General features: G+C 37.5%; 1 protein-coding gene across 1 annotated transcript in view; it reads left to right on the top strand.

Annotated features, from left to right (window-relative positions):
- The window catches only part of LOC129864764 (voltage-gated potassium channel subunit beta-2-like), a 123,587-nt gene that overhangs the window by 95,942 nt on the left and 10,123 nt on the right, over window positions 1-17,522 (top strand). Inside the window, exons 11-13 of the mRNA XM_055937057.1 lie at window positions 657-751; window positions 2,283-2,403; window positions 7,502-7,590. Coding sequence (XP_055793032.1) covers window positions 657-751; window positions 2,283-2,403; window positions 7,502-7,590 — 305 coding nt within the window. The remainder of the gene's footprint in view (window positions 1-656; window positions 752-2,282; window positions 2,404-7,501; window positions 7,591-17,522) is intronic.

Genomic DNA, 17,522 nt, shown 5'->3' with positions numbered 1-17,522 from the left:
GGGGGTACGCAGCTGGAGGTTGAAAGGGGTACGGGACTATAAACATTTTGGGAACCACTGGTGTAGAGAATCATTGTACCATCTGAAATATATTTTCAATATCCAAAAATATTGTATTTTCAACAGTTTGAAGCTGGTGTACAAAACCGAAACTCAGAGGCAAAAATTGAATAGAAATAGCAAACATAGAACATATCAACCGCTTCTTAGACTTCCTTTCAATGAGAATGATAGATCTATAACTCACATTTCTATGTGAATTTGGCCGGTCACCCAAAAAGTTACACATTGCAGCCTTGACGTGGTCCCCTCTAGCTGGAGGTCTGATATCAGGGTTACAGATTCAATAGAGCCTTTAGTACCTCCCGGGTGGCGCAGTGGTCTAGGGCACTGCATTGCAGTGCTAGCTGCGCCACCAGAATCTCTGGGTTCGCGCCCAGGCTCTGTCGCAGCCGGCCGCAACCGGGAGGTCCGTGGGGCGACGCACAATTGGCATAGCGTCGTCCGGGTTAGGGAGGGTTTGGCCGGTAGGGATATCCTTGTCTCAGTATGTAAAATGTATGCACTCTACTGTAAGTCGCTCTGGATAAGAGCGTCTGCTAAATGACTAAAATGTAAAAAAAAATAAAAAAAATGTAGTAACTATCTGTTCCCAGGTGTAGGAGTGATGACGTGGTCCCCTCTAGCTGGAGGTCTGATATCAGGGAAATACAACGACGGAGTTCCTGAAGACTCTAGAGCTGCCATGAAGGTACACACACACACAACCGTGCACGTACCAACACACACACACAACCGTGCATGTACCAACACACACACACAACCGTGGACGTAACAACACACACACACAACCGTGCACGTACCAACACACACACACAACCGTGCACGTACCAACACACACACACAACCGTGCACGTACCAACACACACACACAACCATGCACGTACCAACACACACACTTTCTTATCTTTACAAATATGTTTTTAAGCTATATTAAGATTTCTGGAACAGATCAATCAATCAAATGTATTGATAAAGCCCGTCTTTCATCAGCTGATATCTCAAAGTACTGTACAGAAACCCAGCCTAAAACCCCAAACAGCAAGCAATGCAGATGTAGAAGCACGGTGGCTAGGAAAAACTCCCTAGAAAGGCCAGAACCTAGGAAGAAACCTAGAGAGGAACCAGGCTATGAGGGGTGGCCAGTCCTCTTCTGGCTGTGCCGGGTGGAGATTATAACAGAACATGGCCAAGATGTTCAAATAATAATAATAATAATCACAGTAGTTGTCGAGGGTGTAGCAAGTCAGCACCTCAGGAGTAAATGTCAGTTGGCTTTTCATAGCCGATCATTGAGAGTATCTCTACCGCTCCTGCTGTCTCTAGAGAGTTGAAAACAGCAGGTCTGGGACAGGTAGCACGTCCGGTGAACAGGTCAGGGTTCCATAGCCGCAGGCAGAACAGTTGAAACTGGAGCAGCAGCAAGGCCAGGTGGACTGGGGACAACAAGGAGTCATCAGGCCAGGTAGTCCTGAGGCAAAACAGTTGAAACTGGAGCAGCAGCACGGCCAGGTGGACTGGGGACAGCAAGGAGTCATCAGGCCAGGTAGTCCTGAGGCAGAACAGTTGAAACTGGAGCAGCAGCACGGCCAGGTGGACTGGGGACAGCAAGGAGTCATCAGGCCAGGTAGTCCTGAGGCAGAACAGTTGAAACTGGAGCAGCAGCAAGGCCAGGTGGACTGGGGACAACAAGGAGTCATCAGGCCAGGTAGTCCTGAGGCAAAACAGTTGAAACTGGAGCAGCAGCAAGGCCAGGTGGACTGGGGACAACAAGGAGTCATCAGGCCAGGTAGTCCTGAGGCAAAACAGTTGAAACTGGAGCAGCAGCAAGGCCAGGTGGACTGGGGACAACAAGGAGTCATCAGGCCAGGTAGTCCTGAGGCAGAACAGTTGAAACTGGAGCAGCAGCAAGGCCAGGTGGACTGGGGACAACAAGGAGTCATCAGGCCAGGTAGTCCTGAGGCAAAACAGTTGAAACTGGAGCAGCAGCACGGCCAGGTGGACTGGGGACAGCAAGGAGTCATGGCTGGAGGCTGTATTATTACCGCTAGAATATAAATAAATAAACCTGCAGTAGAATTCATCCACTCTCTGAGACAACACCAATAAGGCTATCCATTACCGCACATCAATAAGCCCGGTTATACAAACTGTGTGTGTGTGTGTGTGTGTGTGTGTGTGTGTGTGTGTGTGTGTGTGTGTGTGTGTGTGTGTTTTTGCAGGGCTACGTGTGGATGCAGGATCGAATATTCAGTGAGGAGGGACAGAAACAGCTGGCCAAGATCAAAGAGCTCCACCCTCTGGCTGATCGGATGAACTGCACCCTATCTCAACTCGCTATAGGTACAGTATTGCGTATACACAACATATATCCAATACACACATATACATATACACAACATATACCCAATACACACATATACACAACATATACCCCAATACACACATATACATACACACAACATATACCCAATAGACACAAAGCTAGTAAAGGAATGGAATTAAGAATATAAAAATATATGGATGAGGATTGTCAGAGCGGCATAGACTAAGGCACAGTGGAATAGGACACAGTATATACATATGAGATGGGTAATGCAAGATATGTAGACATTATTAAAGTGACAAGTATTCCATTTATTAAAGTGTCCAATGATTTCAAATCTATGTATGTAGGCAGCAGCCTCTAATGTGCTAGTGATGGCTATTTAACAGTCTGATGGCCTTGAGATAGAAGCTGTTTTTCAGTCTCTCGGTCCCCAGCTTTGATGCACCTGTACTGACCTCGCCTTCTGGATGATAGAGGGGTGAACAGGCAGTGGCTCGGGTGGTTGTTGTCCTTGTTGATCTTTTGGGTCTTCCTGTGACATCGGGTGCTGTAGGTGCCCCCCGGTGATGTGCACCACCCTCTGGAGAGCCATGCGGTTGTAGGCGGTGCAGTTGCCGTACCAAGCAGTAATACAGGATGCTTTTGATTGTGCATCTGTAAAAGTTTGTGAGGGTTTTAGGTGACAAGTCAAATTTCTTCAGCCTCCTGAGGCGCTGTAGCACCCTTGTTGAGGATCAGCGAAGTGGTGTTTCCTTCACTACCTGGAGGCGGCACGTCAGGAAGTCCAAGACCCAGTGGCACAGGGCGGGGTTCAGTCCCAGGGCGGGGTTCAGTCCCAGGGCGGGGTTCAGTCCCAGGGCCTCGAGCTTAATAATGAGCTTGGAGGGTACTATGGTGTTGAATGCTGAGCTATAGTCAATAAAAGGCATTCTTACAAATGTATTCCTCTTGTCTAGATGGGATAGGGCAGTGTGGAGTGGACCTATTGGGGCAGTAAGCAAATTGAAGTGGGTCTAGGGTGACAGGTAAGGTAGAGGTGATATGATCCTTGACTAGTCTCTCAAAGCACCTCATGATGACAGAAGTGAGTGCTACGGGGCGCCAGTCATTTCGTTCAGATACCTTTGCTTTCTTGTGTACAGGAACAATGGCGGCCATCTTGAAGCATTTGGGGACAGCAGGCTGAGATAGGGAGAGATTGAATATGTCCGTAACCACACCAGCCAGCTGGACTGTGCATACTCTGAGGACGCGGCTAGGGATGCCGTCTGGGCTGACAGCCTTGCGAGGGTTAACACGCTTAAACGTCTTACTCACATGCCATGGTCTCCAGCCAGCCCAACCACTCACTGGACCCCTATGATCACCCGGCTACGCATGCATCTCCCTAATATCAATATGCCTTGTCCATTACTGTCCTGGTTAGTGATTACTGTCTTATTTCACTGTAGAGCCTCTACCCCTTTAACCAACCATTTAGTTCCACCTCCCACATATGCAGTGACATCACCTGGTTTAAATGTCTCTAGAGACAATATCTCTCATCATTACTCAATGCCTAGGTTGACCTCCAATGTACTCACATCCTACCATACCTTTGTCTGTACATTATGCCTTGAATCTATTCTATCGAGCCCAGAAACCTGCCCCTTTATTCTCTGTTCCGAACGTACTAGATGACCAGTTCATATAGCCTTTAGCCGTACCCTTATACTACTCCTCCTCTGTTCCTCTGCTAATGTAGTTATCCAACTCCCCAGGTGCTCTCATTTGTTGACTTCTGTAACCGTAAAAGCATTGGTTTCATGCGTGTTAACCTGTCTAGCCCCAGCGTTCCGCTAGTGGAACTCCTCCCACATTCCACTGAAAAGGCAGAGCGCGAAATTCAAAAAATATTTTTGAGAAATATTTAACTTTCACACATTAACAAGTCCAATACAGCAAATGAAAGATACACATCTTGTGAATCCAGTTAACATGTCCGATTTTTAAAATGTTTTACAGCGAAAACACCACAAATATTTATGTTAGCTCACCACCAAATACAAAAAAATACATTTTTCACAGCACAGGTAGCATGCACAAAGCCAATCTAACTAACCAAAAATCAACCAAACTAACCAAGAAACAACTTCATCAGATGACAGTCTTATAACATGTTATACAATAAATCTATGTTTTGTTTGAAAAATGTGCATATTTGAGGTATAAATCAGTTTTACATTGCAGCTACCATCACAGCTACCGTCAGAAATAACACAGAAGCAGCCAGAGTAATTACAGACACCAACGTGAAATACCTAAATAATCATCATAAAACATTTCTGAAAAATACACTCACATATTCTGACCAAATGAAATAGCATCATAAAATGGGTCCTACTTTTGACGATCTTTCATCAGAATGTTGTACAAGGGGTCCTTAGTCCAGAACAATCGTTTTTTGGATTTAGAATGTCCTCTTCTCCAGTCAATTAGCATGGAAAGCTAGCAAAGTAGCGCGAAGCTCTCCTTCCTGAACAAACGCAGACAAAGCAACACGCCTAACGTCCCGAAAAAAAATTCAATCATCTAATAAAACTATATTGAAAAAACATACTTTACGATGATATTGTCACATGTATCAAATAAAATCAAAGCCGGAGATATTAGTCGTCTATAACGACAGCTTTACAGAAGGCAATACCAGGTCCCTTCTCGCGCGTTCCAGAAAACAGGAAATTGGGGTCACGTCATGCCAAGAGCTATTATTCGACCTCAGATCATGTTATACACTCCATTTCTTCTCTCACTGCCTGTTGACATCTAGTGGAAGGCGTATGAAGTGCATGTATACTAATAAATATCAAGCACATTTATAGGCAGGCCCTAGAACAGAGCATCGATTTCAGATTTTCCACTTCCTGTCAGGAAGTTTGCTGCAAAATGAGTTCTGATTTAGTCACATATATAATTTGCACGGTTTTAGAAACTAGAAGGGCCTCCCAGGTGGCGCAGTGGTCTAGGGCACTGCATCGCCAGAGTCTCTGGGTTCGCGACCAGGCTCTGTCGCAGCCGGCCGCGACCGGGAGGTCCGTGGGGCGACGCACAATTGGGCTAGCGTCGTCCGGGTTAGGGAGGGTTTGGCCGGTAGGGATATCCTTGTCTCATCGCGCTCCAGCGACTCCTGTGGCGGGCCGGGCGCAGTGCGCGCTAACCAAGGGGGCCAGGTGCACGGTGTTTCCTCCGACACATTGGTGCGGCTGGCTTCCGGGTTGGAGGCGCGCTGTGTTAAGAAGCAGTGCGGCTTGGTTGGGTTGTGCCTCGGAGGACGCATGGCTTTCAACCTTCGTCTCTCCCGAGCCCGTACGGGAGTTGTAGCAATGAGACAAGATAGTAATTACTAGCGATTGGATACCACGAAAATTGGGGAGAAAAGGGGCTAAAAGAAAAAAAAAGAAAACAAAAAACAAAAAAAAGAAACTAGAGAGTGTTTTCTATCCAATAGTAATAATAATATGCATATTGTACGAGCAAGAATAGAGTGTGTGTGTGTGTGTGTGTGTGTGTGTGTGTGTGTGTGTGTGTGTGTGTGTGTGTGTGTGTGTGTGTGTGTGTGTGTGTAGGTAAGTAAAGAAATAAAACAACAGTACAAATACATTTGAAAAAAGAGTAGCAGGGCTATATACAGACACCTGTTAGTCAGGCTGATTGAGGTAGTATGTACATGTAGATATCGTTAAAGTGATATATGATGAACAGAGATTAGCAGTAGCGTAAAAGAGGGGTTGGCGGGTGGCGGGACACAATGCAGAGAGCCCGGTTAGCCAATGTGCGGGAGCACTGCTTGGTCGGGCCAATTGAGGTAGTATGTACATGAATGTATAGTTAAAGTGACTGCATATATGATAAACAGAGAGAAGCAGCAGCGTAAAAGAGGGGTTGGGGGGGGGCACACAATGCAAATAGTCCGGGTAGCCATTTGGTTACCTGTTCAGGAGTCTTATGGCTTTGGGGTAAAAACTGTTGAGAAGCCTTTTTGTCCTAGACTTGGCACTCCGGTACCGCTTGCCATGCAGTAGTAGAGAGAATAGTCTATGACTGGGGTGGCTGGGGTCTTTGACAATTTTTAAGGCCTTTCTCTGATACCGCCTGGTGTAGAGGTCCTGGATGGCAGGCAGCTTAGCCACAGTGATGTACTGGGCTGTAAGCACTACCCTCTGTAGTGCCTTGTGGTCAGAGGCCAGTCAATTGCCGTACCAGGCAGTGATACAACCAGTCAGGATGCTCTCGATGTTGCAGCTGTAGAACCTTTTGAGGATTTCTCAGGACCCATGCCAAATCTTTTCAGTCTCCTGAGGGGGAATAGGTTATGTCGGGCCCTCTTCACGACTGTCTTGGTGTGTTTAGACCATTCTAGTTTGTTGTTGATGTGGACGCCAAGGAAATTGAAGCTCTCAACCTGCTCCACTACAGCCCCGTCGATGAGAATGGGGGCGTGCTCGGTCCTCCTTTTCCTGTAGTCCACAATCATTACCTTTGTCTTGATCACGTTGAGGGAGAGGTTGTTATTCTGGCACCACCCGGCCAGGTCTCTGACCTCCTCCCTGCACTTGTGTATGTGTGTCTGGGTGAACTGTGTGTGTAAACTGTATTCAGTTTGTACATTCATCATTCTGGAATTATTATTTAACAAAATAAATATTTTCAAAACTGTTAGTCAATTGATATCTTTCTCCCTTCACTCTTCTCCTGTCTGTCTGTCTGTCTGTCTGTCTGTCTGTCTGTCTGTCTGTCTCTCTTCTCCTTTCTCTCTGTCTGTCTCTTTGTATGTCTGTCTCTCTGTCTGTCTTTCTCTCTGTCTCATCTGTCTCTCTCTCTGCCTGTCTCTCTGTTTGTCTCTCTCTCTGTCTGTCTGTCTGTCTGTCTGTCTGTCTGTCTGTCTCTCTGTTTGTCTGTCTGTCTGTCTCTTTGTATGTCTGTCTCTCTCTCTCTGTCTGTCTTTCTCTCTGTCTCATCTCTCTCTCTCTCTCTCTGTCTGTCTGTCTGTCTGTCTGTCTGTCTGTCTGTCTGTTTGTCTCTCTGTCTGTCTGTCTGTCTGTCTGTCTGTCTCCCCCCCCTCTCACTCCCCAGCCTGGTGTCTGCGTAGTGAGAGGGTCAGCTGTGTTCTCCTGGGGATCACCAACACAGACCAGCTGCACGAGAACCTCGGCTGTATCAGGGTAACTAGGTGTAGACCGTACCGTGAAATGCTTACTCACAAGCCCTTAAGCAACACTGCAGTTCAAGAACTAACTAACCTAAAAAATAAATTAAATGTAACACAATCAAATAACAATAATGAGGCTATATACAGGGGGTACCGGTACCTAGTCAATGTGCGGGGGTACAGATTAGTGGAGGTAATTTGTACATGTAGTGAGGAAAAAGGGACTATGCATAGATAATAAACAGCGAGTAGCAGCAGTGTAAAAACAAAGGGAGGGGGGGGGGGGGGGGGGGGGTGTAAATGTATATAGTCCGGTGGCCATTTGATTAATTGTTCAGCAGGTTTATGGTTTGGGGGTAGAAGCTGTTAATTAATATTATATATATTATTAGTATTATTATTAGTATTACTGATATAATGTGATGTATAGTCCAGTATTACTGATATAATGTGATATATAGTCCAGTATCACTGATATAATGTGATGTATAGTCCAGTATCACTGATATAATGTGATGTATAGTCCAGTATTACTGATATAATGTGATGTATAGTCCAGTATTACTGATATAATGTGATATAATGTGATGTATAGTCCTGTATTACTGATATAATGTGATATAATGTGATGTATAGTCCAGTATTACTGATATAATGTGATGTATAGTCCAGTATTACTGATATAATGTGATATAATGTGATGTATAGTCCAGTATCACTGATATAATGTGATGTATAGTCCAGTATTACTGATATAATGTGATATAATGTGATGTATAGTCCAGTATTACTGATATAATGTGATGTATAGTCCAGTACCACTGATATAATGTGATGTATAGTCCAGTATTACTGATATAATGTGATGTATAGTCCAGTATTACTGATATAATGTGATGTAATGTAATGTATAGTCCAGTATTACTGATATAATGTGATGTATAGTCCAGTATCACTGATATAATGTGATGTATAGTCCAGTATTACTGATATAATGTGATGTATAGTCCAGTATTACTGATATAATGTGATATAATGTGATGTATAGTCCAGTATTACTGATATAATGTGATGTATAGTCCAGTATCACTGATATAATGTGATATAATGTGATGTATAGTCCAGTATCACTGATATAATGTGATATAATGTGATGTATAGTCCAGTATCACTGATATAATGTGATGTATAGTCCAGTATTACTGATATAATGTGATGTATAGTCCAGTATTACTGATATAATGTGATGTATAGTCCAGTACTACTGATATAATGTGATGTATAGTCCAGTATTACTGATATAATGTGATGTATAGTCCAGTATTACTGATATAATGTGATGTATAGTCCAGTATTACTGATAAAATGTGATATAATGTGATGTATAGTCCAGTATTACTGATATAATGTGATGTATAGTCCAGTATTACTGATATAATGTGATGTATAGTCCAGTATTACTGATAAAATGTGATATAATGTGATGTATAGTCCAGTATTACTGATATAATGTGATGTATAGTCCAGTATTACTGATATAATGTGATGTATAGTCCAGTATTACTGATATAATGTGATGTATAGTCCTGTATTACTGATATAATGTGATGTATAGTCCAGTATTACTGATATAATGTGATGTATAGTCCAGTATTACTGATATAATGTGATGTATAGTCCAGTACTACTGATATAATGTGATATAATGTGATGTATAGTCCAGTATCACTGATATAATGTGATGTATAGTCCAGTATTACTGATATAATGTGATGTATAGTCCAGTATCACTGATATAATGTGATGTATAGTCCAGTATTACTGATATAATGTGATGTATAGTCCAGGATTACTGATATAATGTGATGTATAGTCCAGTATCACTGATATAATGTGATGTATAGTCCAGTATTACTGATATAATGTGATGTATAGTCCAGTATTACTGATATAATGTGATGTATAGTCCAGTATTACTGATATAATGTGATGTATAGTCCAGTATTACTGATATAATGTGATGTATAGTCCAGTATTACTGATATAATGTGATGTATAGTCCAGTATTACTGATATAATGTGATGTATAGTCCAGTATCACTGATATAATGTGATATAATGTGATGTATAGTCCAGTATTACTGATATAATGTGATGTATAGTCCAGTATTACTGATATAATGTGATGTATAGTCCAGTATTACTGATATAATGTGATGTATAGTCCAGTACTACTGATATAATGTGATATAATGTGATGTATAGTCCAGTACTACTGATATAATGTGATGTATAGTCCAGTATTACTGATATAATGTGATGTATAGTCCAGTATTACTGATATAATGTGATGTATAGTCCAGTACTACTGATATAATGTGATATAATGTGATGTATAGTCCAGTACTACTGATATAATGTGATGTATAGTCCAGTATTACTGATGTAATGTGATGTATAGTCCAGTATCACTGATATAATGTTATGTATAGTCCAGTTTTACTGATATAATGTGATATAATGTGATGTATAGTCCAGTATTACTGATATAATGTGATATAATGTGATGTATATTCCAGTATCACTGATATAATGTGATGTATAGTCCAGTACTACTGATATAATGTGATATAATGTGATGTATAGTCCAGTATTACTGATATAATGTGATATAATGTGATGTATAGTCCAGTACTACTGATACAATGTGATGTATAGTCCAGTAATACTGATATAATGTGATGTATAGTCCAGTACTACTGATATAATGTGATATAATGTGATGTATAGTCCAGTATTACTGATATAATGTGATGTATAGTCCAGTATTACTGATATAATGTGATGTATAGTCCAGTATCACTGATATGATGTGATGTATAGTCCAGTATTACTGATATAATGTGATGTATAGTCCAGTATTACTGATATAATGTGATGTATAGTCCAGTATTACTGATATAATGTGATATAATGTGATGTATAGTCCAGTATTACTGATATAATGTGATGTATAGTCCAGTACTACTGATATAATGTGATATAATGTGATGTATAGTCCAGTATCACTGATATAATGTGATATAATGTGATGTATAGTCCAGTACTACTGATATAATGTGATGTATAGTCCAGTATCACTGATATAATGTGATATAATGTGATGTATAGCCCAGTATCACTGATATAATGTGATGTATAGCCCAGTATCACAGACATAATGTGATGTATAGTCCAGTATCACTGATATAATGTGATGTATAGTCCAGTACTACTGATATAATGTGATATAATGTGATGTATAGTCCAGTATTACTGATATAATGTGATGTATAGTCCAGTATTACTGATATAATGTGATGTATAGTCCAGTATTACTGATATAATGTGATGTATAGTCCAGTACTACTGATATAATGTGATATAATGTGATGTATAGTCCAGTATTACTGATATAATGTGATGTATAGTCCAGTATTACTGATATAATGTGATGTATAGTCCAGTATTACTGATATAATGTGATGTATAGTCCAGTATTACTGATATAATGTGATGTATAGTCCAGTACTACTGATATAATGTGATGTATAGTCCAGTATTACTGATATAATGTGATGTATAGTCCAGTATTACTGATATAATGTGATGTATAGTCCAGTATCACTGATATAATGTGATGTATAGTCCAGTATTACTGATATAATGTGATGTATAGTCCAGTATTACTGATATAATGTGATGTATAGTCCAGTATTACTGATATAATGTGATGTATAGTCCAGTATTACTGATATAATGTGATGTATAGTCCAGTACTACTGATATAATGTGATATAATGTGATGTATAGTCCAGTATTACTGATATAATGTGATGTATAGTCCAGTATCACTGATATAATGTGATGTATAGTCCAGTATTACTGATATAATGTGATATAATGTGATGTATAGCCCAGTATCACTGATATAATGTGATGTATAGTCCAATATTACTGATATAATGTGATGTATAGTCCAGTATCACTGATATAATGTGATGTATAGTCCAGTATCACTGATATAATGTGATATAATGTGATGTATAGTCCAGTATCACTGATATAATGTGATGTATAGTCCAGTATTACTGATATAATGTGATATAATGTGATGTATAGTCCAGTATCACTGATATAATGTGATGTATAGTCCAGCATTACTGATATAATGTGATGTAAAGTCCAGTATCACTGATATAATGTGATGTATAGTCCATTATCACTGATATAATGTGATGTATAGTCCAGTATTACTGATATAATGTGATATAATGTGATGTATAGTCCAGTATCACTGATATAATGTGATGTATAGTCCAGTATTACTGATATAATGTGATATAATGTGATGTATAGTCCAGTATTACTGATATAATGTGATATAATGTGATGTATAGTCCAGTATCACTGATATAATGTGATGTATAGTCCAGTATTACTGATATAATGTGATGTATAGTCCAGTATCACTGATATAATGTGATGTATAGTCCAGTATTACTGATATAATGTGATGTATAGTCCAGTATTACTGATATAATGTGATGTATAGTCCAGTATTACTGATATAATGTGATGTATAGTCCAGTATCACTGATATAATGTGATGTATAGTCCAGTATCACTGATATAATGTGATGTATAGTCCAGTATTACTGATATAATGTGATGTATAGTCCAGTATTACTGATATAATGTGATGTATAGTCCAGTATTACTGATATAATGTGATGTATAGTCCAGTATTACTGATATAATGTGATGTATAGTCCAGTATCCCTGATATAATGTGATATAATGTGATGTATAGTCCAGTACTACTGATATAATGTGATGTATAGTCCAGTATCACTGATATAATGTGATGTAATGTGATGTATAGTCCAGTATTACTGATATAATGTGATATAATGTGATATATAGTCCAGTATCACTGATATAATGTGATGTATAGTCCAGTATCACTGATATAATGTGATGTATAGTCCAGTATTACTGATATAATGTGATGTATAGTCCAGTATTACTGATATAATGTGATGTATAGTCCAGTATCACTGATATAATGTGATGTATAGTCCAGTATCACTGATATAATGTGATGTATAGTCCAGTTTTACTGATATAATGTGATGTATAGTCCAGTATCACTGATATAATGTGATATAATGTGATGTATAGTCCAGTACTACTGATATAATGTGATGTATAGTCCAGTATCACTGATATAATGTGATGTATAGTCCAGTATCACTGATATAATGTGATGTATAGTCCATTATCACTGATATAATGTGATGTATAGTCCAGTATTACTGATATAATGTGATATAATGTGATGTATAGTCCAGTATCACTGATATAATGTGATGTATAGTCCAGTATTACTGATATAATGTGATGTATAGTCCAGTATCACTGATATAATGTGATGTATAGTCCAGTATCACTGATATAATGTGATATAATGTGATGTATAGTCCAGTATCACTGATATAATGTGATGTATAGTCCAGTATCACTGATATAATGTGATGTATAGTCCAGTATCACTGATATAATGTGATGTATAGTCCAGTATTACTGATATAATGTGATATAATGTGATGTATAGTCCAGTATCACTGATATAATGTGATGTATAGTCCAGTATCACTGATATAATGTGATGTATAGTCCAGTATTACTGATATAATGTGATGTATAGTCCAGTATCACTGATATAATGTGATGTATAGTCCAGTATCACTGATATAATGTGATGTATAGTCCAGTATTACTGATATAATGTGATGTATAGTCCAGTATCACTGATATAATGTGATGTATAGTCCAGTATCACTGATATAATGTGATGTATAGTCCAGTATTACTGATATAATGTGATGTATAGTCCAGTACTACTGATATAATGTGATGTATAGTCCAGTATCACTGATATAATGTGATGTATAGTCCAGTATCACTGATATAATGTGATGTATAGTCCAGTATTACTGATATAATGTGATGTATAGTCCAGTATCACTGATATAATGTGATGTATAGTCCAGTATCACTGATATAATGTGATGTATAGTCCAGTATTACTGATATAATGTGATGTATAGTCCAGTACTACTGATATAATGTGATGTATAGTCCAGTATCACTGATATAATGTGATGTATAGTCCAGTATCACTGATATAATGTGATGTATAGTCCAGTGTCACTGATATAATGTGATATAATGTAATGTATAGTCCAGTATCACTGATATAATGTGATGTATAGTCCAGTATCACTGATATAATGTGATGTATAGTCCAGTACTACTGATATAATGTGATGTATAGTCCAGTATCACTGATATAATGTGATGTATAGTCCAGTATCACTGATATAATGTGATATAATGTGATGTATAGTCCAGTATTACTGATATAATGTGATGTATAGTCCAGTATCACTGATATAATGTGATGTATAGTCCAGTATCACTGATATAATGTGATATAATGTGATGTATAGTCCAGTACTACTGATATAATGTGATGTATAGTCCAGTATCACTGATATAATGTGATGTAATGTGATGTAAAGTCCAGTACCACTGATATAATGTGATGTATAGTCCAGTATTACTGATATAATGTGATATAATGTGATGTATAGTCCAGTATTACTGATATAATGTGATGTATAGTCCAGTATTACTGATATAATGTGATGTATAGTCCAGTATCACTGATATAATGTGATGTATAGTCCAGTATCACTGATATAATGTGATGTATAGTCCAGTTTTACTGATATAATGTGATGTATAGTCCAGTATCACTGATATAATGTGATATAATGTGATGTATAGTCCAGTACTACTGATATAATGTGATGTATAGTCCAGTATCACTGATATAATGTGATGTATAGTCCAGTATCACTGATATAATGTGATGTATAGTCCATTATCACTGATATAATGTGATGTATAGTCCAGTATTACTGATATAATGTGATATAATGTGATGTATAGTCCAGTATCACTGATATAATGTGATGTATAGTCCAGTATTACTGATATAATGTGATGTATAGTCCAGTATCACTGATATAATGTGATGTATAGTCCAGTATCACTGATATAATGTGATGTATAGTCCAGTATCACTGATATAATGTGATATAATGTGATGTATAGTCCAGTATCACTGATATAATGTGATATAATGTGATGTATAGTCCAGTATTACTGATATAATGTGATGTATAGTCCAGTATCACTGATATAATGTGATGTATAGTCCAGTATCACTGATATAATGTGATATAATGTGATGTATAGTCCAGTATCACTGATATAATGTGATGTATAGTCCAGTATCACTGATATAATGTGATTTATAGTCCAGTATCACTGATATAATGTGATGTATAGTCCAGTATCACTGATATAATGTGATATAATGTGATGTATAGTCCAGTATTACTGATATAATGTGATGTATAGTCCAGTATCACTGATATAATGTGATATAATGTGATGTATAGTCCAGTATCACTGATATAATGTGATATAATGTGATGTATAGTCCAGTATCACTGATATAATGTGATGTATAGTCCAGTATTACTGATATAATGTGATGTATAGTCCAGTATCACTGATATAATGTGATGTATAGTCCAGTATTACTGATTTAATGTGATGTATAGTCCAGTACTACTGATATAATGTGATGTATAGTCCAGTATCACTGATATAATGTGATGTATAGTCCAGTATTAATGATATAATGTGATGTATAGTCCAGTATCACTGATATAATGTGATGTATAGTCCAGTATTACTGATATAATGTGATGTATAGTCCAGTATTACTGATATAATGTGATGTATAGTCCAGTATTACTGATATAATGTGATGTATAGTCCAGTATCACTGATATAATGTGATGTATAGTCCAGTATTACTGATATAATGTGATGTATAGTCCAGTATTACTGATATAATGTGATGTATAGTCCAGTATCACTGATATAATGTGATATAATGTGATGTATAGTCCAGTATCACTGATATAATGTGATGTATAGTCCAGTACTACTGATATAATGTGATGTATAGTCCAGTATCACTGATATAATGTGATGTATAGTCCAGTATCACTGATATAATGTGATATAATGTGATGTATAGTCCAGTATTACTGATATAATGTGATGTATAGTCCAGTATTACTGATATAATGTGATGTATAGTCCAGTATCACTGATATAATGTGATGTATAGTCCAGTATCACTGATATAATGTGATATAATGTGATGTATAGTCCAGTATTACTGATATAATGTGATATAATGTGATGTATAGTCCAGTATTACTGATATAATGTGATATAATGTGATGTATAGTCCAGTATCACTGATATAATGTGATGTATAGTCCAGTATTACTGATATAATGTGATGTATAGTCCAGTATTACTGATATAATGTGATGTATAGTCCAGTATTACTGATATAATGTGATGTATAGTCCAGTATTACTGATATAATGTGATGTATAGTCCAGTATTACTGATATAATGTGATGTATAGTCCAGTATCACTGATATAATGTGATATAATGTGATGTATAGTCCAGTATCACTGATATAATGTGATATAATGTGATGTATAGTCCAGTATTACTGATATAATGTGATGTATAGTCCAGTATCACTGATATAATGTGATGTATAGTCCAGTATCACTGATATAATGTGATGTATAGTCCATTATCACTGATATAATGTGATGTATAGTCCAGTATTACTGATATAATGTGATATAATGTGATGTATAGTCCAGTATCACTGATATAATGTGATGTATAGTCCAGTATTACTGATATAATGTGATGTATAGTCCAGTATCACTGATATAATGTGATGTATAGTCCAGTATCACTGATATAATGTGATGTATAGTCCAGTATTACTGATATAATGTGATATAATGTGATGTATAGTCCAGTATCACTGATATAATGTGATGTATAGTCCAGTATCACTGATATAATGTGATGTATAGTCCAGTATCACTGATATAATGTGATGTATAGTCCAGTATTACTGATATAATGTGATATAATGTGATGTATAGTCCAGTATCACTGATATAATGTGATGTATAGTCCAGTATCACTGATATAATGTGATGTATAGTCCAGTATTACTGATATAATGTGATGTATAGTCCAGTATCACTGATATAATGTGATGTATAGTCCAGTATTACTGATATAATGTGATGTATAGTCCAGTATTACTGATATAATGTGATGTATAGTCCAGTACTACTGATATAATGTGATGTATAGTCCAGTATCACTGATATAATGTGATGTATAGTCCAGTATCACTGATATAATGTGATGTATAGTCCAGTATCACTGATATAATGTGATATAATGTGATGTATAGTCCAGTATCACTGATATAATGTGATGTATAGTCCAGTATCACTGATATAATGTGATGTATAGTCCAGTACTACTGATATAATGTGATGTATAGTCCAGTATCACTGATATAATGTGATGTATAGTCCAGTATCACTGATATAATGTGATATAATGTGATGTATAGTCCAGTATTACTGATATAATGTGATGTATAGTCCAGTATCACTGATATAATGTGATGTATAGTCCAGTATCACTGATATAATGTGATATAATGTGATGTATAGTCCAGTACTACTGATATAATGTGATGTATAGTCCAGTATCACTGATATAATGTGATGTAATGTGATGTAAGTCCAGTACCACTGATATAATGTGATGTATAGTCCAGTATTACTGATATAATGTGATATAATGTGATGTATAGTCCAGTATTACTGATATAATGTGATGTATAGTCCAGTATTAC

Source organism: Salvelinus fontinalis, chromosome 11 (genome assembly GCF_029448725.1).
Source record: "Salvelinus fontinalis isolate EN_2023a chromosome 11, ASM2944872v1, whole genome shotgun sequence".
NCBI classification, from domain to species: Eukaryota; Metazoa; Chordata; class Actinopteri; order Salmoniformes; family Salmonidae; genus Salvelinus; species Salvelinus fontinalis.
This window is presented reverse-complemented; position numbering and strand designations above follow the sequence as displayed.